Below are 25,415 nucleotides of genomic sequence, written 5' to 3'. Positions count from 1 at the left end.
AGCTTCATTCTTTTTCCTTAGGATTGCTTTGGCTATTCGGGGTTTTTTATAGTTCCATATAAATCTGATGATTTTTTGTTCCATTTCTTTAAAGAATGTCATAGGAATTTTGATGGGAATTGCACTAAATATATATTGCTTTGGGTAATATGGCCATTTTGATTATATTTATTCTTCCTACCCACAAACAAGGAATATTTTTCCATCTCATTGTATCTTTCTCGATTTCCCTTAACAATGTTTTGTAGTTTTCGTTATATAGGTCCTTTACATTCTTTGTTATGTTTATTCCTAGGTATTTTATTTTTTTGTTGCAATCGTGAAGGGGATTATTTTTTTGAGTTCGTTTTCTAATATTTCATTGTTGGCATAGAGAAAGGCTATGGACTTTTGTATGTTAATTTTGTATCCTGCGACCTTACTGTATTGGTTTAATGTTTCTAGTAATCTTTTTGTAGAGTCTTTCAGGTTTTCGATGTATAGGATCATATCATCTGCAAAAAGTGATACCTTTACTTCTTCTTTTCCGATATGGATGCCTTTTATTTCTTTCTCTTGTCTGATTGCTCTAGCCAGAACTTCTAGCACCACGTTAAATAAGAGTGGAGAGAGTGGACAACCCTGTCTTGTTCCTGATTTAAGGTGGAAAGTCCTCAGTTTTATGCCATTTAATATGATGTAGGCTGATGGTTTATCATATATGGCCTTTATCATGTTGAGATATTTTTCTTCTATACCCATTTTGTTGAGAGTCTTAAACATAAAGCTGTGTTGTATTTTATCGAATGCCTTTTCTGCATCTAATGATAAGATCATGTGGTTTTTGTTCTTTGTTTTCTTGATGTGGTGTATTATGTTAACCGTTTTACGTATGTAGAACCATCCTTGAGATTCTGGGATGAATCCCACTTGATTATGATGTATTATTTTTTAATATGTTGTTGTTTTCGATTTGCCAGAATTTTGTTTAGTATTTTAGCATCTGTATTCATTAGAGATATTGGTCTGTAGTTTTCTTTTTTTGTGCCATTCTCGCCAAGTTTCGGTATGAGGGTTATGTTGGTCTCATAAAATGTGTTTGGAAGTATTGCTTCTTCTTCAAGTTTTTGGAAGACCTTCTGTAGACTAGAGACCAAGTCTTCTTTGAATGTTTGATAGAATTCACTAGTATAGCAGTCTGGGCCTGGACTTTTATTTTGGGGGAGGTTTTTAATGGTTTTTTCTATTTCTTCTCTACTAATAGGTCTATTTAGGCTTTCTGCTTCTTCATGACTCAGTCTAGGAAAGTTGTATTGTTCTAGGAATTTATCCATTTCTTCTAGGTTGTTGAATTTAGTGGCATAAAGTTTTTCATAGTATTCTACAATAATTCTTTGTATATCTACGATGTCTGTGGTGATTTCTCCTCTCTCATTTTGGATTTTGTTTATATGAGTTCTTTCTCTTTTTTCCTTGGTAAGTCTTGCAAGGGGTTTGTCAATTTTGTTGATCTTTTCAAAGAACCAGCTCCTTGTTCTATTAATTTTTTCTATAGTTTTTCTGTTCTCTATTTCATTTATTTCTGCTCTGATTTTTATTATCTCCTTTCTTCGGCTGGTTTTGGGTTGTCTTTGTTCTTCTTTTTCCAGTTCCTTAAGGTGTGAAGTTAAGTGGTTCACTTAGGCTCTCTCTTGTTTGTTCATATACGCCTGAAGTGATATGAACTTCCCTCTTATCACTGCTTTTGCTGCATCCCAGAGATTCTGATATGTCGTATTGTCATTTTCATTTGTCTGTATATATCTTTTGATCTCTGCACTTATTTCTTCTTTGACCCATTCATTTTTTAAAAGTATGTTGTTTAGTTTCCACATCTTTGTGGGGGGTTTTCCCTCTTTTTTCAGTTGAATTCTAGTTTCAAGGCTTTATGATCAGAAAATATGCTTGGTACAATTTCAATTTTTCTGAATTTGCTGATATTATTTTTATGGCCCAACATATGGTCAATTCTTGAGAATGTTCCATGTACACTAGAGAAAAATGTATACTCTGTCGCTTTGGGATGAAGTGTCTTGTAGATGTCTATCATATCCAGGTTCTCAAGTGTTTCGTTTAAGACCACTATATCTTTATTGATTTTCTGTTTGGATAACCTATCTAGAGCTGTCAGCGGTATATTGAGGTCTCCAAGTGTGATTGTTTTTTTGTCAGTTTTTGTTTTAAGGTCAATAAATAGCTGTCTTATATATTTTGGTGCTCCTTGGTTTGGTGCATATATATTAAGGGTTGTTATGTCTTCTTGATTCAGCATCCCCTTAATCATTATGAAATGACCATTTTTGTCTCTGAGTACTTTTGCTGTCTTGTAGTCAGCATTATTAGATATGAGTATTGCTACGCCTGCTTTTTTTGGATGTTATTTGCTTGGAGTATTGTTTTCCAGCCTTTCACTTTGAATTTGTTTTTATCCTTGTTGCTTAAATGTGTTTCTAGTAGGCAGCATACGGTTGGATTTTCTTTTTTAATCCATTCTGCTATTCTGTGTCTTTTTATTGGTGAGTTTACTCCATTTACGTTTAGTGTAATTATTGACACTTGTGGATTCCCTATTGCCATTTTATAAATTGCTTTCTGTTACTTTTGTATCTTGATTCTTCTCTTTTGTTTTTCTATCATTTGTTTTTGTTTGTCTGTATTCCATACTTCTTTCCTCTGTTGCTACCTTTTTAAAGTTATGTGCTTTTGTGGTGGTTTTTTCAAGGGTGGTTACTATTAAGTAATGAAAAGGGTACCTACCATATTCATTGTAGTACCATATCTTGCGAATGTTTCTGCACTTCATCATCTTTTGCTACTGTTAATCTCTGTCCTCTCTCCTTTTTTTTTTTTGCTTTTGTTGTCACAGTTTAAATTTGGTTTTATTGTGTTCTTGGTGGAGCTTTTACGTGTGGTTTTGTTTTGTTTTGTTCTTTGGATCTGGTTGGAAAACCCCCTTTAGTATTTCCTGGAGTGGGGGTTTTCTGATGATAAATCCCCTCATCTTTTCTGTATTTGTGAATGTTTTTATTTCTCCTTCGTACTTGAAGGATAACTTTGATGGGTATAGTATTCGTGGCTGAAAGTTCCTCTCTTTCATGACTTTAAATATTGGAGTCCACTCTCTTCTAGCTTGTAGAGTTTCTGCTGAAAAATCTGATGATAATCTAATAGGCCTTCCTTTATATGTTGTATTCTTCTTTTCCCTGGCTGCCTTGAGAATTTTTTCTTTGTCGTTGGTTTGTGCCATTTTCATTATGATGTGCCTTGGAGTAGGTTTGTTGGGGTTAAGAAAACTCGGTGTTTTGTTTGCTTCTTGAATTTGAGGCTTTAGTTCTTTCCACAGGCTTGGGAAGTTCTCATCTATTAATTGTTTGAATAAATTCTCCATTCCATTTTCTCTCTCTTCTCCCTCTGATATACCTATTATTCTTATGTTCTTCTTTTTGATGGAGTCAGACAATTCCTGTATGGCTTTCTCATTTTTTTAAATTTTTGAGTCTCTCTCTTCTTCTCTCTGTTGTGCCTCAAATTGCTTGTCTTCTATGTCACTAATCCTATCTTCTATCTGGCCTGTTCTATTAGCTAAGCTTGTTACCTCATTTTTCAGTTCATGAATTGAGTTTTTCATTTCTGTTTGATTTGTTTTTATAGTTTCAATTTCCTTGCTAATATATTCTTTGTGTTTGTTGAGTTGTTTTCTGAGCTCCCTAAATTGCCTTTCTGTGTTTTCTTGTATATCTCTGAGTATTTTTAGGATTTCTATTTTAAATTCTCTGTCATTTAGCTCCAAGGTTTCCAATATATTAAATTTTTTTCTCCATAGATTTTTCCACATCTATCTGTGTTACTTCTCTTTCTTTTGTATCCATGATATTTGATTTCCTTTTTCTTAATGGCATCTGAGGGTGGTCTTGTTGATAGGTTTGCCTTCAGGGTGTGAAACTCTCGGATGCTCTAAGAATAGGTTTTTCTGTCTCTGGTGGTTGAACTTGTTGAAATTTTGGGGAGATTTTTCGGTCCGTGTCCTCACGGCGCCATTTCTATGATGTCACTCAAGGAGATTTCTTAGAGGACATTAAATTCTATTCTTGTAAATGTATACACTCATTTAAAAAACTCATAACACTGTTTTGCTTTTAGTTAAAATGATTACCATAGATTAGTGACCCAATTAGTATCTCTTTTCACCCTCTTTATATCTTCAAGATAACTGTGAACCATAAGAACTATCTTCACTTGACTGATGATTAAAACTGAAAGTCAAGAGATTAAGTAACTTGTCCATGGTCCACATCTTGCAAAAGAAAGTAAGATTCTTTTCTTTGAAAAATTTAGATCTTAAGATTCAACTTTGTTTATGTAATCCCCAAAGCCACAGTTTTCCCACAAGGCCAAATAGCCTGCCTTTGTTTTAACAGACTTAATTTCCCAAAACTCCTTCTTCTCCCCATATTGCAAGGTTTATGATAATGGCATATAGATCAATATTTCCAAACTACAATATATATGCAGTGATGCATGTGGGCAAGGTATTTGGTCTGTTGGTTCACAGAAACTAGGTAACTCATATATTATATATGCTGTAGCAACTATTTTTTGTAACACAGATGCTCCTGAGATCATTCTGCCAGGAGCCGACACAGCTTAGATTCCTCTGTATTGATAAAGAAAGGCAAAGGAGGGAGACTGTTACACTGACATCATATTTTTCCACATAGAGGAAACTACTAGTTCTTATTCCACTTGGTGTTTTTAAATTCTCTCGCTGATCCTTAGAAAGCTTTAGCTAACAGACTTGCAGATGTGGGAAGGGGTGGAATGGATAATACGATGCATCAAGAAGAATATAATCATTAGTACCTGCCATGAATAGGAATATGGCCTATTGATAAACAGCATATGTTAAATAAATAATGTGTGAATTAACTCTAATAAAAAGAGATCAGAACATTCTCTGTAACCTGGAAACCACATTTCCTGGGTTACAACAATGCTGCACTTAGAACCACTATTTCAAGCTTCTAGAATGTTCCAAGCACTGTCTGGTATGATTGTGGCCAAGGCACCATAGAAGAAAATATCTATGGGAAAACCTCAACTTCTCCCCTGGTGTATGCAGAGGTTTACAGAAACACAGTGTAGTGATGAGCACTAAACTTCCAAGGACGCTGGGCAAGCAGTCCCAATAATTAAGTTATAAAGTGGCAACAAAATCACTAGGGACTCTATAAGCCTGACACTGAACAAGAGCCATGCAGCCAGAGAGGGTCATTCATGCTGCCTCGCGTCAGGGCGCCTAACTTCTGTGGAGGCTGCATTCATTCATGTACAATTAAAGTGTGTGAGTTTATATTACACCATAAATGGAAGAGCAACATCTCTGCACAAGCCTATTCAGAAATCTAACAAAAGTCAGGACAGTGCAGTCCCTTCACTATAGAATGAGGCTTTTTCAACCTATTCCTTTTCTTTTTTAGAATGCCAGAAAAAGAAAATCAGGTGAAGTTGAGGAATGATCTAGCTGCAGACTAGCTGGGAACTGAGGTGGAGCCCTGTGAAGAGTCACTCACACAGAGACCTCTGGGTGTCCTTCTACAACATGCTGCCAAATTGTGTGTGAAAAGCTACCAATAACTCAGCAATCTAAAGTCCATTCTGTGCCCATATTTGTATAAAACTCTCCCTCTTTCATTCATATCAATAAATGCTCAGACTTCTTCCTAAAGAATTTTAAGCTAATAATAAATGAGCTTGAGACCATTAAAAAATTCTCAGAAATCTTTACACCTATCCTTAAGTATTGACATTCTGGTATTCAAATATGCTGTGCCAGAGACTTTTCCCCTCGTCATAAATTTTAATTTACAAGGCTATGGCAACAGTCTTCACGAAGATTAATTACTGCAGTACATTCCACAAAATGTGCCCAGCTTCCTTCTGAGGGTGAAGGCTACTGCATACAGAAATGGAACTGAAAATGTATCGTGTCCTTTAATGTCTCTTTTCTAGCAGCTCAGTACTAAAAACAATTCAGTCAAAGAAGAGATTTATTGGCTCAGAGTTCATTACAAACATAGCTGCAAGAGCAGAAGATGTCCTCTTAGATCAGAATTCTAATAGTCAGAAAAGGCTGGGTGTGGTGAGAGGGAGACAGCAGGCTGAGGACGGCACCCCACCACAGATCCATGTACATGTCCCCTTCTAAAACACGCACACATCATTTGGGAATGCAAACAGTTTTGGTCCCCAATCTTTTTGTTGTTGTTGTTCACAAACGAGAATTGGATAAAAATTCAAGACCCCCTTTCCAGGTAAGTGCATGGGAGTGTCCATGCTGCACGCACACCCACACCATCATTTTAGAAACAATTTCAAGACGTTTGTGATCCCCCTAAAGCTCATCCACAGACCCCAGGTTAAGAATCCCTGCTCTGCAGCAATACAGAAAACATAATTATTTTCCTTCTCTCCATTCAAAACAAAACAAAACAAAACACATAAACACCCAACTGGGTTGTACTGCATCTTTTTCTTGTTACTAATCTGTATGTAGAATATCTGTGTTCCCCAGAAGCAAATCAGCTTTCACTGATTAGTTTTTAATACTCAAGATCATAGTTTTCAATACTCAATATCATCACCAAACCAAGCATGTCCCCAGTGTTCCAGCTATCTGAAGAATTAAGTTTTATACTTTAGTCTTACTCTTTATTAGTCCTGTGAATGATGTCGAGAAGGATAACCCAATCTTCAAAATAGGAGTCCATTAAAGAATTAGTTAAAATGGCAAAAACAAAAACAAACAACAGTACCAAAAACCTAAGCTTGAGTACAACCTAAAACTCTAAAAAGGAGAGTGGATAAGGAAATTATGGTGTAACTAAGTGGTGGAAATGTTACACAGTCATTTGGTGTGAATGCATTCTACAGGAAGGAAAGTGAAATGAAAAAAGGATGGTCCTAAGAGAGTGTCTTCCTCAATGGTCTTATCAGTGAAAACAAAGTTACAATGCACTAGAACCAGGGCAGCAGCAAGAGAACACTAGTGGGTGGTCCAGCACCCTTGCTAAATGTTCATCTTGCCTCATGGCATCCAAGCCATTCATCCATCTTCTTAGAGACCCTAGCACTTCTGAAACATAACTCATAACTATCACTGAATGACAGTCATTCAGTGGGTCACTAAATAACACAGGAATAGAGAGTATATTCTAAAAACTCAGACTCCAGCCTAACCAGGCAGTGGCGCAGTGGATAGAGCATTGGACTGGGATGCAGAGGACCCAGGTTCCAAACCCTGAGGTTGCCAGCTTGAGCGCAGGCTCATCCAGCTTGAGTGCAGGCTCACCAGCTTGAGTGTGGGGTCGCTGGCTTGAGCAAGGGGTCACTCTCTCTGCTGTAGCCTCCTGGTCAAGGCACATATGAAAAAGCAATCAACGAACAACTAAAGAGACTAAGGAGTCGCAACAAAGAATTGATGCTTCTCATCTCGCTCCTTCCTGTCTGTCTGTCCCTATCTGTCCCTCTCTGTCTGTCACAAAAAAATAGATGAATAATAAATAAATAAATAAAAATGGAGATTCCAAGTCAAGTCAATATGCAAGATTCCAAAACCCTAACTTCTCAAAATATGACTTCCCTTTCCCAACCCTCACTCCAGGAAATACTTTCCCTCAATGGGTAGCAATCTTTTCCCAGACAATATAATACTGCCTTTCCCTAACCCATCTAACAATCTACCTTGGAAATTTCTCCACTCATGCTATATATCACACAGAATATTCTTGTTTTATTTTTAGGGCAATAGCAAAAGGAAGAAAGACAAAAGGAACATGATTTAAAGAAAGTCAAGTAAATTAACTCCTATCACCTATAATTCATGAAGTTCTTATAATAGCTCTATGAAATTCGATAGTTCATGGAACTTTGTATTTCACAAATAAGAAGAGTGATAGAGATTTTTATCCTGAAAGCAGCTAGGCATTCTGGAATCAGGAAGTTAAGGAGAGTAAAAGGAAAGAATGGCAGGCATACAATAAAGTTGATATACCATTAAAGTCGATCTTCCAACATCTGCCACCCACAACTACATTCGCCAAAAAACAGGGATTTGAGTAAGTAGAAACGACAGTCAATAAGATAAAAAAAAAAAATTAGCTAGACTTTGAATAAGAAAAATCCCTTTAAAAATCATCGCCTATAATTTGATACTAGTAATACCACTAAAATTTATAGAAACTATAAAATGTAATATATCCAGACCCAAAAATAGTTAAGAAGAAAATTAAAATGCTTTCTGGAAATATCCTTCCCCAGAAATTCATCTTTAAGACGAGACATTTCTTTTCCAGTGAAAAGCCTTTCATATATTACAGAGCTAATTGTAAAGTCTTGGAAGAGTAGTCACTGGGCAGTAATTTATTTACATTAACATGAGGAGAAACCACAGAGATTAAAAAAGTGGCTCATCTCCTTCATGGAAGAGATACCCTCCTAAAGATGGGCAATTTCACCCAACACAGAAAACTCATAAGGAACATATTTTAGAAACAAAACAAAACAAGAACCTCAGACAAATGAAAAATAATAGAACAGACAAAAATCCTTGATCAGTCTTTTGATTCAGAGCTGTGTCAGACAGAGTAGGCAAAAAGAACAGCTAAATATATATATATTAGATGTGAAACCTTTACTCTGAACAGAAAAAGGTATCAAGCCTTACAGAATTTATCACTGCTAAATTAAGCCAATAGTCTCAGTACAAATTATAGATCTAATTAATTGGTCATTAATTAATGCCACCTATCAAACACCCCACAATATAACAAGTTCTTTATAAAGCAAATTGTCTTAGCTAGAGATCATGGTCTGTAAAGAAAAGATTGATGGAAGTCAGTAGAGTCTAGCCACAACCTTTTTCTTTTTCCTTTTTTGTTAGAAAAAGAAAGGTTAAGATTATAAATATTAAAAACTTAATGTGACTGGATAATGAATATCTGAAACATCCAGCTGCTTCTATTTCATCAAATTCAATACTCTGTGAATTTTCACACCATTAGCAATTCACATGAAGATGGCCACAAACCAAACATGATGAACACTACTAGATACACAAAAATTAATCTTATATTACATGCTCAGAACCCAATCTCTCAGCTGTGAGGCACAGCTAAAAGGACCCATTTAATTGAAAGAAGGGTTTAATTGGAATATGGTTAAAGGCATTCTTGGCTCACTTCAGTGGTCACACTCTTCAGAAGCTAATTTACCCTTCTCCTTGCTCAGAAAGACAAACTTACTTCAGGTTTACCTTTGATGCCACCTTCCTGTGGGAAGCTCCTTTGGATTCATCAAGCCCAGGTTCCCTCCACCATTTGTTCATTCCCTACATTCACCCTCCCCATGGCCTCACCCATCACACTGTTGTAATTCTATGCTTGGCTATCTGTAACCTCCATGCAGGAAAAGTATTTTTCTTGCTTAATGTTTTATTCTCTGAACCTGCATCACTACACCTGGCACATGAGTCGTTAAAAAAAAAATTCTTCCTTGAAACAATGATGGAGGAAATACTACAACAAGCTAGGAACTAACAGATCAAGAGGATATTTTAAACTTTTAAGTAGAATGTGATTTAAACAATGCTGAAGGTCCTTACTCCAGTTCTTGGAACCACATAGAGAAACTTGTCTAAATATTTTTTTTTGTGAAAGCAGTACAACTATATTATATGCAGTATTTGGTAGAGAAAGGAGAAATCATTTATGAGCAAAAAGACCATTGCAGCATTTGAGATCTTTTTTTTCCTCAAAAGGTATAAAGTCTATACAAAAGCTCAATGGAGATAAGAATACATAGTTGTGTGTATTCCTAGCAAAACACTAAATTCTATGACCTTACAAAGTCCACTGCAGCACAGAGCTAGGCTTCTACCAAATTTTTCTCTATATTTTAGTAACAACAAATCCTAATACTTTGTATTGATTCTACCTATGCTAATTCCATAGTTCCAAAGGAGGGACCAGAAATGAAAGCCACAGGGTAACACATATCCAGGACCAATCTGAAACATGAAGATATGGGAAGAAACAAGAAACCATCAGAGCAAGCTCCACCTTCTATACTTGTTTTGCAAAATAGCACACACACACAAAAGCTTAAAGTTTGTGCTGCTGACTAACCAGCTGACATCCTCCGTAGGGGGGGCAGGGTGGTAGATTACTCACTGAGAGTAAACGAAACTTTAAATGCCAACATTCTTAAAACTCCCTAAAAGGAACTCATGGTCACGTCACTGTAATTGTCCCTGGGACCACCATATAAGCAAGAGGTCTCTTTTTGTCACGCTAACTTAAAGGACTTGGATCTTGCATATCAGAATCCCTTTGGAGTCTGTGTTAGAGAGGTTAATTCTGATAATTCTAAGGAGGGTGCAGGGGACTTTCAATCTACCATGGCTATGCACTGAGCAGAGGAGGGCAGAAGTACAATTACTGACCTCAGAGTCAGTCATTCCCCATTAAGTCCAGCTCTCTTTTGCCTATTTTCTATCAACTAAGTATCTTCCCATGTAGAGAAACAAATGTGTTACCCAATATTTATGAATGTCACCATAGTGAAGAAAAAAGAAATACTCACCAAAGTTGGGAAACAAAGAAAGAATACTAAAAGTTGCAAGAGAAAGGCAGTTAATTACCTACATAGGAGCCCACATAAGGATGACATTCGACTTCTCAACAGAAACACTTGAGGCCAAAAGGGATTGGCAAGAAACATTGAAAGTGATGCAAAACAGGAACCTACAAACAAGACTACATGATCAAGCAAGGCTGTTTAAAATTGAAGGAGAAATAAAGAGCTTCCTAGACAAAAAGAAAAAGAAAAAGACCGAAGGAATTCATTACAACCAAACCAGTACTGCAAGAAATGTTAAGGGGCCTGCTGTAAAAAGAGAAAGAAAAAAAAAAAAAGAAATCGAGAAAAAGAGGTTTAGATTTAAAGAATACAATGGCAATATATAAGTACATATCAATAATAACCTTAAATGAAAATGAATTAAATGCTCCAATCAAGACATATAATAGCTGCATGTATAAGAAAACAGGACCCATACAAATGCTGTCTACAACAGAACCACCTCAGAATAAAAGATACACATACTCTGAAAGTGAAGGGATGAAATAAAGTATTTCATGCAAATATAAATGAAAAAAAAAACTGGGGTAGTAATACTTTTATCTGAGGGATAAAGAAGGTCACTACATAATGATAAAGGGAGCAATCCAACAGAATATAACTACTGTAAATATTTATATGCCTAATATGAGTACCTAAATATTCAATATAAAGCAGATTTTGATAGATGTAAAGGGCGAGATTAACAGCAATACCATACTAGTAGGGGGATTTTAATACCCCACTAACATCAATGGATAGATCCTCCAGACAGAAAATTAACAAAGAAACATTTAAATGACACACCACAGCAACTGGATTTAATTGCTATCTTCAGAACCATTCACTCCAAAGCAGCAGAATATACATTTTTTTCAAGTGCTCATGTTACATTCTCTAGGATAGACAACATGTTAGGACACAAAACAAGTCTCAATAAATTTAAGATGAAAATCATATCAAGTATCTTCTCTGATCACAATGGCATGAAACTAGAAATCAACAACAACAGAAAAACTGAAAAACATTGAAACACTTGGAAGTTAAATAGCATGTTATTAAATAACGAATGGGTTCACAAGGAGATCAAAGAAGAAATAAAAAGTTTCCTTGAAACAAATGATAATGAGAATACAACAAGTCGAAATTTATAGGACACAGCAAAAGCAGTCCTCAGAGGGAAGTTCATAGCATTACAGGCATACCTTAAGAGGCAAGAGAAAGCTCAAATGAACAACTTAATCCTGCACCTAAGAGGACTAGAAAAAGAACAATAAAGGCCAGAGGAAGTAGAAGAAAGAAAATAATAAAGATCAGAGTGAAAATAAATGACATAGAAGCTAAAAAATAATACAAAAGACCCATGGAACCAAGAGCTAGTTCTTTGAAAAGGTAAACAAGATTGACAAACCTTTAACCAGACTCATCAAGAAAAAAAGAGGACTCAAATAAATAAAATTAGAAATGAAAGTGGAGAAGTAACTGACACCTCAGAAATACAAAAGGATTGTAAGAAAACACTATGAAGACGTATATGCAAAAAAATTGGACAACCTTGGTGAAATGGATAAATTCCTAGAAATATACAGTCTTTCAAAACTCAATCTGGAAGAATCAGAAAACCTAAACAGACAGATTACAACAAATGAAATTGAAACAGTTATCAAAAAACTCCCAACAAATAAAAGTCCTGGAACAGATGGCTTCACAGGTGCATTTTACCAAACATTCAGAAGAACTAACACCTATCCTTCTCAAGCTATTTCAAAAAATTCAAGAGGGGGAAAGACTTCCAAGCTCCTTTTATGAGGCAAACATTATCCTCCTTCTAAAACTAGGTAAAAACACTATAAAAAAAAGAAAACTATAGGCCAATATCCCTGATGAACGTAGATGCTAAAATTCTCAACAAAATATTAGCAAGCCGAATCCAGCAATACATAGAAAAATCATACATCAAGATCAAGTGGGATTTATTCCAGGAAGGCAAGACTGGTACAATATTTACAAATCAATAAATGTGATTCATCAGGTAAACAAAAGGAAGGATAAAAATCACATGATTATATCAATAGATGCAGAAAAAGCATGTGATAAAATTCAGCACCCATTTATGATCAAAATTCTCAGCAAAGTGGGAATACAGGGAACATACTCAACCTAATAAAGGCCATCTATGACAAACCCACAGCCAACATCACACTCAATGGGCAAAAATTAAAAGCAAATTCCCTTAAGATCAGGAACAAGTCAGGGGTGCCCCCTTTGACCACTCTTATTCAACATAGTTCTGGAAGTCCTATCCACAGCACTCAGACAAGAAGAAGAGGTAAAACACATCCAAATTGGAAAAGAAGAAGTAAAACTATCATTATTTGCTGATGACATGATACTGTACATAGAAAACTTTTAAGTGTCAGTTAAAAAACTACTAGGCCTGATAAATGAATTCGGCAAGGTGGCAGGGTATAAAATTAATATTCAGAAATGAGTGGCGTTTTTATATACCAACAATAAACTGTCAGAGAGAGAAATTAAGGAAACAACCCCCTTCACTGCTGCAACAAAAGAAATAATGTACCTCAGAGCAAATTTAACCAGGGAGGTAAAAGACTTGTACTCAGAAAATAATAAGACATTGAAAAAAGATATCAAGGAAGACACAAACCAGTAGAAGCATATACCATGCTCATGGCTAGGAAGAATAAACATCATTAAAATGTCTATACTAGCCAAAGCAATCTATAAATTCAACGCAATTCCTATTAAAATACCAATGGCATACTTCAAAGATATAGAACAAATATTCCAAAAATTTATATGAAACCAAAAAACACGAATAGCCAAAGCATTTTTTTAAAATGAGGAATAAAGTGGGAGGTATCACACTTCCTGATATCAAGTTATACTACAAGGCCATTGTAATCAAAAACAGCTTGGTACTGGCATAAGAACAGGCATACAGATCAATAAAACAGAACAGAGAACTCAAAAATAAACCCATGCCTTTACGGTCAATTGATATTCGACAAAGGAGGTAAGAATATACAATGGAGTAAAGACAGTCTCTTTAATAAATGGTGTTGGGAACTCTACTGGGTATATACCCCCAAAACTCAGAAACAATGATACGTAAAGACACATGCAGCCCCATGTTCATTGCAGCATTGTTCACAGTGGCCAAGACATGGAAACAACCAAAAAGCCCGTCAATAGATGACTGGATAAAGAAGATGTGGCACATATACACTATGGAATACTACTCAGCCATAAGAAATGATGACATCGGATCATTTACAGCAAAATGGTGGGATCTTGATAACATGATACGAAGTGAAATAAGTAAATCAGAAAAAACCAGGAACTGCATTATTCCATACGTAGGTGGGACATAAAAGTGAAACTAAGAGACATTGATAAGAGTGTGGTGGTTACGGGGGGAGGGGGGAAAGGAGAGGGAAAAGGGGGGGGAGGGGCACAAAGAAAACTAGATAGAAGGTGACAGAGGACAATCTGACTTTGGGTGATGGGTATGCAACATAATTGAATGACAACATAACCTGGACTTGTTATCTTTGAATATATGTATCCTGATTTATTGATGTCGCCCCATTAAAAAAATAAAATTATTTTTAAAAAAATGGTGTTGGGAAAATTGGACAGGTACATGCAAAAAAATAAAAAATGAAACTAGACCACCAACTTATACCATTCACAAAAATAAACTCAAAATGGATAAAAGACTTAAATGTAAGTCATGAAATTATAAACATCTTGGAAGAAAACAGGCAGTAAACTCTGATTATCTCTCATAGCAATGTACTTGCTGATTTATCTCTATGGGCAAGTGAAATAAAGAACAAAATAAAAAATGAGACTATATTAAACCAAAAAGCTTTTGCACAGCAAAAGTATTAACAAATTAAAAAGACAACCCACACAATGGGGGAACATATTTGTCAATACATCTAATAAGGGGTTAATATCCAAAATTTATAAAGAACTTCTATCGATAAAACTCAACATCAGGAAGGTAAACAATACAATTAAAAATTGGGCAAAGGAAGCCCTGGCCAGTTGGCTCAGCAGTAGAGCATCAGCCCAGTGTGCAGAAGATCTGGGTTCAATTCCGAACCAGGGCACATAGGAGAAGTGCTTATCTGCTTCTCCACCCTTCCCCTTCCCCTTCCTCTCTCTCTCTTCCCGTCCCATAGCCAAGGCTCCACTGGAGCAGTTTGTGGGGGCACTGAGGATGGTTCCATGGCCTCCACCTCATGTGCTAGAATGGCTCCGGCTGCAATGGAGCAAGGCTGCAGAAGGGCAGAGCATCGCCCCCTGGTGGGCATGATGGGTGGATCCTGGTCTGACGCATGCAGGTGTCCGTCCAACTGCCTCCCCACTTCTAACTTCGGAAAAATACAAAAATAAAAAAAAGGGCAAAAGAACTGAATAGACACACAAATGGCCAATAGGCATATGAAAAAATATTCAACATCACTAATCATCAGAGAAATGCAAATTAAAACCACAGTGAGATATCACCTCACACTTGTCAGAATGATGGTCATTAACAAATTAACACAAAATAAGTGCTGTTGAGGGTGTGGAGAAAAGGGAACCCTCCTGCACTGCTGGTAGGAACGCAGACTTGTGCAGCCACTGTGGAAAACAGTATGGAGATTCCTCAAAAAATTAAAAATGGTACTGCCTTTTGACTCAGCTGTCCCACTTTTAAGAATATATTCAAAAAAAGATATGCACCCCATGTATATTGCAGCATTGTTTACAACAGCCAAGATCTGGAAACAGCCCACGTGTACGTCAGTGGATGAGTGGATTAAAAAGCTGTGGTGCATATAAACAATGGAATACTAGGCGGCTGTGAAAAAGAAGGAAATCTTACTTTTGCGATGACATGGATGGACCTGGAGATTATTATGTTAAGTGAAATAAGCCAGGCAGAGAAAGAAAAAATATCATATGATTTCATTTACACGTGGAATCTAACAAACAAAGTGAACTGAGGAACGGAATAGAGACAGAAGCAGGGTCACAGGGACCAGAGGGACAGCAGTCAGAGGGAAGGGGGATGAGGGGATGGGATCAGAAAAGGTGAAGGGATTAGTGAAATTATAAATACATAACACACAGATACAGGTAACAGGATAACAAATCCCAGAGGGAAGGAGGAAGGGATTAAGGGAATGGAGGTTAAGAGAGGTGTAATGGGGAACACGAGTGTAGGGGGAAAGAGTGTTTTATTGAGTGGGACACTTGAATCCATGTTAACACAATAAATTAAAATTAATAAAAATTAGAAACAAGAAAGAAAGAGAGAGAGAGAGAGAGAGAGAGAGAGAGAGGGAAAGGAAGGAAAGGAAAGGGAAGGGAAGGGAAGGGAAGGGAAGGGAAGGGAAGGGAAGGGAAGGGAAGGGAAGGGAAGGGAAGGGAAGGGAAGGGAAGGGAAGGGAAGAGAAAAGAAAGACAAACCCAGAAAAAATTTCCAAAGAAGTTAGCTTATGCTAGTGACTTTGGTACAAATAGCCATTTTTTAATTGGTGTATCTAGTCCCATAAGAGTAAATTTATTTCTGAAAATGCAAAGTCAACACCCAGAGAATAACCTACGGGGTTAGAGAAGATGACCAAGAGGCCGGAACACTAGCTGTTCCTACAATTACTGAGTGGCAACTAAAAACAATGCAATAAATAATACCTGTGACTATACCATGAGGACCATCTAAAGCAGTGTCATAAAATCTGGTATTTAGAGCCCTGGTTAAGTAGTTCAGCTGGTTACAGTGTCGTCCTGACATGCTATGGTTGTGGGTTCAATCCCCGGTCAGGGTACATAAAAGAATCAACCAATGAATAATACATGGATAAGTGAAACAACAAATCAGTGTTTCTCTCACTTCCTCCCTCTCTCTAAATACAATCAATAATTTTTTTTAAATCTTAGCATCTAGTCATATAAGAGAGGCAAAGGAAAAAAATATAGCCAAACTGTAACAATACAGAAAAATTATATTAGAGCTATTAATTATAATTAGCAGCAATCACTACTGTCAAATTTCTAATGTTTATGTATTTATTTTTTAATTTGATTTCAGAGAGACAGAGAAGGGGGGAAGGAGAAAAGGATTCATTTGTTGTTCCAGTTAATTGTGCATTCATTGGTCACTTCTTATATGTGCTCTGAGCAGGGATCGAACCCACAACCTTGGTGTTTTGGGACAATGCTCTAACTGACTGAGCTAACCAGCTAGGGCCTATAGTATATATGGATTTACTTGTGAATACTTTCTCTTATACAAAACAAATTTGGATTTAGTTTACATATATATTTATTCATTGCCATTGAGGTGATCTTAAGAGAGCAGGGAAAAAAGAAGGAAAATGAAAATTAGAGCACAAACAGAAATTTCACATGTAGACTACTACTTGTAACTTACCCTAAATCCAGCATTCTAGTCCAAGAATGGCATATAGGTTTTATCTTCTGTACCAATCCCAATAGGTTAATAAATACTGTATTGAGGAGAACTACTTGGGCTAAATGGAAAGGAATATAGACAAAGCCTACCCTGACTATGGGATGGGAAAATTAAATACCAGTAATATGCACCTGCCATTCTGGGTTTAGTCCAGTGGTTCTCAACTGTGGGAGATTTGCTCCCTGAGGGATATCTGGCAATATCTGCTGCCAGATATTTGTGGTTTGCCCAACCACGGAGGTGCTAGTGGAAGAGGCCAGGGATGATGCTAAACAGCCAACAATCATTCCCAAGCATTCTTCCACCCCCGACTCCCCCAACCAAAGAATTATCTGGGCCAGAATCTCAGTATGTTAAAGCTGGGAAACCATGGTCTACTCAAATCTATCCTGTAGTCCTTCAGCCAAATGACAACAAATTTGTCTTTAGGAAGTTTTCTGAAGCTACCTCTCCTAATGCTAGAGTAACTCCACTAACCTGACTGGAGTATGTATTAGACGTAGGGAATCAATTTGATCTGGGCAGTTCACAATGTCCCTAACTTGTGTTGTGAACACAAACAAATCACTATTTTATCCGGTGATGCCTTGGTTTCTTCATCTAATAAGGAGGAGTTTGACTAGACAATCACTGTTGGTAAACCAAAGGCAACTAACTAAGGAAGCCTTTTAAATGGCTAAAGGAATAAAGTCCTTGTTGATATTTTCTTCAACAAAAGAATTTTTCTTCAGCTAAAGGTTAAGTTTACCTATTCTTTTCAATTGCCACTGATGCAGAGTTACTACTAGCTATGCTTAAAATTAAAAGTATTTTAATTTTTAACTAATGGTTAAATATTTTCCATCTGAAACTTTATCTTTAAGTTAGAATGTTCTGGCATCTCAAAGTACTTTTACCTCCATGTCCACCACTATTATACTATCTCAACTTGGCTTCTTTCAATTCTCCACCCATCATTCTGTCATCTCTTGTATCACTTAAGCTTTTAGGACCAACTGCATAGCTGCTTATCATTAGAGTTTTCATTTTAACTCTATAAATCTTTTACCAATCAATCAATTCAAATATTTCAGGGTCTTCTTAGTGCCTGACATTAATGTCGGGGATAGGAGCAGAAGCTGGTGCCGGAGGTACTGGAACAAAAAAACTGAGTTTCTAGCTACAAAGCATTTACTGGCTAATTAAGAGGCTAACACACATGAAGCTATTAGACAACAAACCAAATTAACTAGGTGGTAGCAAGGAAGTGCCACTCTAAGGGTAAGAAATGCCAGAACTATGACATGAAATGTCTGCTAAAAACAAATTAAGGATGACCCAGAAACTACCATAAAAATGTTAGGAAAAAATCCTTATGAATCAGATATAGAAGGAATACTAACATCTGGACAATGACTATAAAAGGCTGATTCTTGGCCTTGGTTACAGCATCATCCCAACATGCCAAGGTTGTGGGTTCAATCCCCAGTCAGGGCACATATAAGAATCAACCAATAAATGCATAAATAGGTGGAGCAACAAGTCAGTGTTTCTCTCTCTGTCTCCCTTCCTCTCTCTCTCTCTAAAAATTCAATTATATATATATATATATATATATATATATATATATATATATATATATATATATATATATATATATAAATAAAAGCTGAGGCCCTGGCCGGTTGGTTCAGCGGCATAGCGTTGGCCCAGAGTGTGGAAGTCCTGGGTTCGATTCCTGGCCAGGGCACACAGGAGAAGCACCCATCTCCTTCTCCACCCTTCCCCTTCTCCTTCCTCTCTGTCTCTCTCTTCTCCTCCTGCAGTCAAGGCTCCACTGGAACAAAGTTGGCCTGGGCGCTGAGGATGGCTCCATGGCCTCTGCCTCAGGTACTAGAATGGCTTTGGCTGCAATGGAGCAACGCCCCGGATGGGCAGAGCATTGCCCCCCGGTGGGCATGCCAGGTGGATCCCAGTCAGGCGCATGCAGGAGTCTGTCTGCCTCCCTGCTTCTAACTTTTGAAAAATACACACACATACACACACACACACACACACACACACACACAAAGGCTGGTTCTGTGTCAAAGGTATGCTAGACAGATGTGCAAAAATGGCTGCACAACAAACTGTAAGAACTGACTATTGTTCCCACCAGAAAGTAAAATTACACAGAAACATTTGGAAATTAATGATATAAAGTCATACTTGTCATTAGATTACATCTATCAAAACGGATCCCATAGCCATTCTCAAAAAGAAACATTTATGTAAGAACAGAAGGGGCAGCAAACTTAACCATACTGATAGTTAAAGTCAATTTCTAAAGATTAGAAATGCCCTGAACCTAAATTACTTAACCCTTATGGCATACATTTATATATTTTTCTAAATCCTAATGAAATTATCATATTTTCATCTGTGGCGACTCTTATAGTAGTAAAGCTGACACCCACTACCTTGTCGGCAAATACGCTAGAAAGCTATTCTATCCACTATCTAAGCATGTACAATAGCAAATGTCTCAAGATTCTGGCATCACTTGGGTAGACTGCATTCTGGACAGCATTTTCACTATTATAAAATAATTCTATATTTAAATGAGCATAGATTAAAATGAAAAATAACTGAAATAATCTCCCCACAGTATTTTCTCATAAGGGGATAATCTTTTTATGACCTTTTTATTTATTGTTCTTACTTAAAATAATAACTGTCTGTGGCCCATTTCTCCAACTCCACTTGGGCTAGCCCATAGGGAGGGTTTGCATCAACTTCCTCTTCCCTTTGATCATATTAACTTCATCTTTCATTAGTACCTACATTCTGACTACACAGGCACATTGGTTAAAAATGTCCATGAAGCTCAATGACCTCAACTTTTAAATCAACAGAATCTCAATGTAATCTAATACATAGTACTCTGAAAACAAATGATGAACAAGTTATACTATTATTCAATTCATCACATTTCATCTGCTTTGGACATGGTAGCAAGTAAATCCACACTACAAATGAACAGATTTTAAATTGACAGAATTTGTTGAGGGTTGTTTATGTATAAGCTTTCCATTGTATTATGAATTTGTTACTTAATTTTATATCACAGAATACAAAAGTATAATGGCTCTTTTTTAAAATTCAGAGACAATTTTTAACAACACTCTCAATATAGTCCTTTAACAGTGAATCAAAATAAAGTCCTCCCTCTGTCTGTATTAAGTATACCCTAATCCCCAATGCATCAAATTCTTAAGAATAAAGGAATATGAAGAAAGAGACAAGGGAAAAAAAGAATAATGAAAGAAAAAAAAACAACAGCATTTATAATACTCATACCTGTTAACAGGGATTATAGAAACAATAAGAAAATGGATGAGACATTTGTCTCCACAACATCTTTTTAATTAAAAAGAGAAGATTCAGATATTTCATGTTACCAATGGTAAAAACATACCTAATTTTATTTTCCGTATCTTCACTGTCTGATTCTTCAGAGCTTCTGTACTTATCTGGATCTGGAAGTGTGCTTGGATCAAATCCATCATCATCATCATCACTCCAATCCAGAAAGGCTTCTTCTTCATCTTTGGACTAAGAAAACACAGGGAAATTGTGGTTTAAGAAAATAGGTGATAGAGGCCCTGGCCAGTTAGCTCAGTTGGTTAAGAGCATCGTCCCAAAACGACAAGGTTGCAAGTTCAATCCCTGGTCAGGGCATACAGAGGAAGCAACCAAAGAATGCACAACTGAGTGAAACAACAAATTAATGCTTCCCTTTCCCCTCCCCTCTTTCTCCCTTCCTCTCTCTGTCTCTCTAAAAAAGTCAATAAAAACTAATCCCTCGCTGGGGATTAGAGTGTTTGGTTCAAGTGTCATCCTGGAGCATGGAGGTTGCTGGTTTAATTCCCCGGTCACGGCATATACAGGAGCAGCTCGATGTTCCTGTCTCTCTCTCTCCTTGCCACTCTCAAAAACAAAAACAAAAACAAAACACAACAAAAAAACCCCACAAAAAAACAAACAAATAAAAACAGCTGATGGGTGCCTCTTTTCTAAAAAATAATTTCATTTATTGATTTTAGAGAGGGGGGAGAGAGAGAAACATCAGTATGTCAACCCACTTATTTATGAATTCATTGGTTGAGTCTTGTACAGAGGCGGGTTTAACAGCGTGTGCACCAGGCGCTGATGAAAGCCAGCCTTGGTGTGCAGCTTGATCTTTCCGGCACACACCCAGGCCCAGGACAAGAGGCCACAAACTGTAGATCTCTTTGTAGCTCCAAACAGGTTACCCAGGGACAGTCACGGGCAGCAACTGATACTGACCTGCACCAGAGTCCTTCCCAAGAGGCCCCAGAACCAATACACCCAGTGGCCAGGTTCAGACATCAGAGCAGGATCCAATTAGCTTTACAAGTGGTACATCCAAAGGGAGATACTGTATTGACAGGCACCTGACCCTACTGAGGTGAATTCTGCTTTGTGTGGTCAGCACCTCGATCCTCATAGTCAGCCTGCCAGAGGGTTGAGCCCACACACACATGGGCCAGTAGCAATCAAAACTCAATTACAACAGGAGAGCCCACATAACCCATACAAGGGACATGCCTGGAGCACCCAGTGCAAGATATCAAGGACACTGTGCCATGGTGTCCCACAGTACAACTACCTAAGGCCACCCTACCAAGACTGGGTGGCATAGCAGATCTATCACACAGAAACAAGCACAAAGAAGTCACCAAAATGAAAAGACAAAAAAAAAAATGCCTCAAACGAAAGAACATTCATGCTACTTCAGAAATAAAATGAAATGAAATATGGTTCTGAAAGTAGATCACTATTAAGTCTCTGAAATGTAACGTACTCCCCCATGTTTAAGATGCTGCCATGTATAAGACGCACCTTAATTTTGGTGCCCAAAATTTGAGAAAAAAAATTATATAAAATTATTGAACTCAAGTTTTATTCATCATAAAATTCATACAACTGCTCATCTGCATGAAAAAGTAGGAAATGCAAATTTAAAAAATAAATCTATGACCACTGTATAAGACGCACCCAGTTTTTAGACCCCTAATTTTTTGAAAAGGGGTGCGTCTTACACATGAGAAAATATGGTAATGTGGGGGGAAATTGTCATTTTATTACTTATAATTCAGCTAGCAGAGAAAAAGGAATAATGTTGTTTTAGTGCTCCTGTCCACACACATGTAAATTTCAAAACTACCTCAATATTAGATAAAAATAGGCCAGAAGAGAGATGATTTTGATCACTATATAACCTTTTGCCTGATGATTCTGATCATTTTGTAACCACAATAATCCAGGAGAGGCAGGGGATTTGATGAAGAATGTGGCAGTGGAGATGGAGGAGGTATGAGAGATGTTAAGGAAGGAGAGTCCACTAGACTATGTGGGTTCATCATATAGTCCAGGGAATCAAATGCACAGAAGCATAAATGTACATGTTAAATATGGTCTAAGAGAGCAGTTTGGTATATATTGTGGAGATGCCTTACAAAAATGCCGTTATTCAACAGGGAGCTATTATAGTCCCAGACACACTACTAGATTTTGGAGAAGCAGCCATGAATAAGAAAAAGTCCCTGCCCTGATGATAAACTGTTCTAGGACAGCCACCCACATAGCACTAAAATAAATGAAAGCCATGTTTTGCTATTTCTGAGGAACAGAAAGAGTGCACTAAGTAAGAGTGCATTGACTCCACTGGCCCTGCTAAATGCCACACCTGATGTAATATTCTTCAATGTATGGGTCCCCTCACATGGCTGATTATGGATCCTCCCTATCAGTATGTCTCCTCTTCAGGCATTTCAGGGTGGAAGCTGCAGCCAGTCTCTGGCTAATCATTCTCCCATCTCTCCACCCTCTCAGCCCAAAACAAAACAAGAGCCAAGAATCCTTACTTTCACACCCACACTCCTGCCTCTCAAGGCCCTGAGAAATTAAAAAAAAAAAAAAAATAGGTCACACACACACAGAGATCAGGGTCACCTCTATGTGTGTCACTGGCTATTCCTAAAATATACTTTCAGAACTTCTGGGGAAAATATTTCATCTAAAAAAAAAAAAGATAAATTTTCCTAAAATAGTTATTTGAAAAATTCAATTATAAGCAGAGCTGATGAAAATATCTGAAAAAGAAATGTAACCAAGCCAGTGTTCACTTTTCATGATGGGAAGAAACAGACGTTCTCATCTGTTACAGCATTCTCCTATAACAAATTTACTCTATATGTAAACGCTGACACACATTATATCTCAGTTGATCTTCAAACCCTATAAAGTAGGAAGAAAAATAATTATTGTTTCCATTTTCAAAATTAAGAAACTGATTTAGATGACCAAATAACTTAACCAAGGTCATGCAAACCTGGACATATGCCACGTCTTCTCCTTATCACCCTGAATCTCAACTTTTACTATGAAAGCTTTGAATTCCTGCTTCTACTACTCAGAATCCAGCATATTTTATAAACTTCCTAAAACATTTATCAGTGCTTTCTATGTCAACCTTTGTGCTCTTCCCCATTTTCACTTCCCAGGTATCCCAAGCTTCTATTTCCTCTTGTGTGAATATTGTACCAGCTTCCTAATGAGCCTCCCTTGTAACCATTCTTCCCTCCTTCTGATCACTCCAATCCTCTGCTGTTATTAGAAGGTTAGTTTTGTATTTTTAAAATGTTTCAATTCTAATTGTGTCTGTCACCTGTTTCCAACTGAGGAGCCACTGACCCACTTCACCCGCAGGTGTTGTAAGGTACCAAAAACTACAGAATTAATATTAATATTTTAGGAGGCTTGGAGAACATTTTATTAATTTGGGTTAAGGTGTGCAGAGAAATTGTGAGAATAGCCTCTGTACTGTGTGACTGGCATAACCAGGATGGCCCTTGGCATTGTATTGTAAATGCAAAGGAGAGGAAAACATGGATCCCCAGACATTCCACCACACCTGTGGGGAAGGGGGTGAATGGCTAGCCAGGTGCAGGGAGAGAAAAGCCAAAATAAACCTTTTCTTAAAGCAATGAACCATTTGCGGATATTTGTCCCCACGGAAACTACCTCTCCAATGTAAATGCGTGTAGTTAACACCTGTGACTCTGGACAGAGAGATAGCAGATGAACACTAGATAATATGGGAATGCCTTTTTTTTTTTTTTTTTTTTTTTTTTTTTTTTTACAGAGAGAGAGAGTCAGAGAGAGGGATAGACAGGGACAGATAAGAACGGAGAGATGAGAAGCATCAATCATTAGTTTTTTTTCATTGCGCATTGCAACACCTTACTTGTTCACTGATTGCTTTCTCATATGTGCCTGACCGTGGGCCTTCAGCAGACCGAGTAACTCCTTGCTCGAGCCAGCGACCTTGGGCTCAAGCTGGTGAGCTTTTGCTCAAACCAGATGAGCCCGCGCACAAGCTGGCGACCTCAGGGTCTGGAACCTGGGTGTTCCGCATCCCAGTCCGACGCTTTACCCACTGCGCCACCGCCTGGTCAGGCAGGGAATGCCTTTTAATATGTAAAAAGATCTCTTTCTGCCATTATGTTGACTTGTAAATTTTGTTTTCTCCAAAATAATGTATGGCTTGCAAATTGAACATGGTCCTATCATGTTAAAGGACTATAACCAATAGTGGTAAGGGGCTCCTAATTACAATTTTTGCTTCTGTACTTCCCACTTACAAAACTATAAAAACTAAGTAGAACAAAGGACCGGCGCGTGCGCTCCCTCAGACCACTGTTGGAGTTGCGCTGCTTGGCCAAGCTAGACAATAAAGCTTTGGTGTGTAATCGATGGACTTTGTTCGTGTCTTCAATGTTTTGGGTCCCTCCGGATTAGGCTTAACACCAACCTTTTAAGCCTCACTCTCTTTCAGGTGTTGGAATGAGTCAAGCCCCTTCCCACCTTGGAATCTTCACACCGGCTGTTTCTCTACTGAAATCCTCCTCTACTTTCTCTTCCCTGGTCTGGGGTGTTTTCTTGACACCAAAACACGTGGTGTCTTTTCAACATCAATCCTCCAGGACCAATGAGCTCCAACAATTCAACTCAATTCTGACACTATGCAGAGTTGACATAGAACCGTGGGTAAAAGGGCTCTGCCCACAAGAATATCCAGACTTCAGGTGCCCCCTGTAAACAGGGTCTCCAAGCTACTACCTACCTGCACATCTGCCTGGCTGACTAAAAAGTCAGGGATTCTCACAACCCTGTCCTCAGA

The 25,415-nt window shown here is 37.5% G+C and overlaps 1 protein-coding gene across 1 annotated transcript in view; it reads right to left on the bottom strand.

The window, feature by feature from the left end:
* Positions 1 to 25,415, bottom strand: part of DDX10 (DEAD-box helicase 10) — a 330,735-nt gene that overhangs the window by 18,595 nt on the left and 286,725 nt on the right. The window contains exon 17 of the mRNA XM_066371626.1: positions 20,625 to 20,761. Coding sequence (XP_066227723.1) covers positions 20,625 to 20,761 — 137 coding nt within the window. The remainder of the gene's footprint in view (positions 1 to 20,624; positions 20,762 to 25,415) is intronic.

Source organism: Saccopteryx leptura, chromosome 1, assembly GCF_036850995.1.
Source record: "Saccopteryx leptura isolate mSacLep1 chromosome 1, mSacLep1_pri_phased_curated, whole genome shotgun sequence".
NCBI classification, from domain to species: Eukaryota; Metazoa; Chordata; class Mammalia; order Chiroptera; family Emballonuridae; genus Saccopteryx; species Saccopteryx leptura.
Note: the sequence above shows the minus strand (reverse complement) of the source record. Positions and strands in the feature narration are given on the sequence as shown.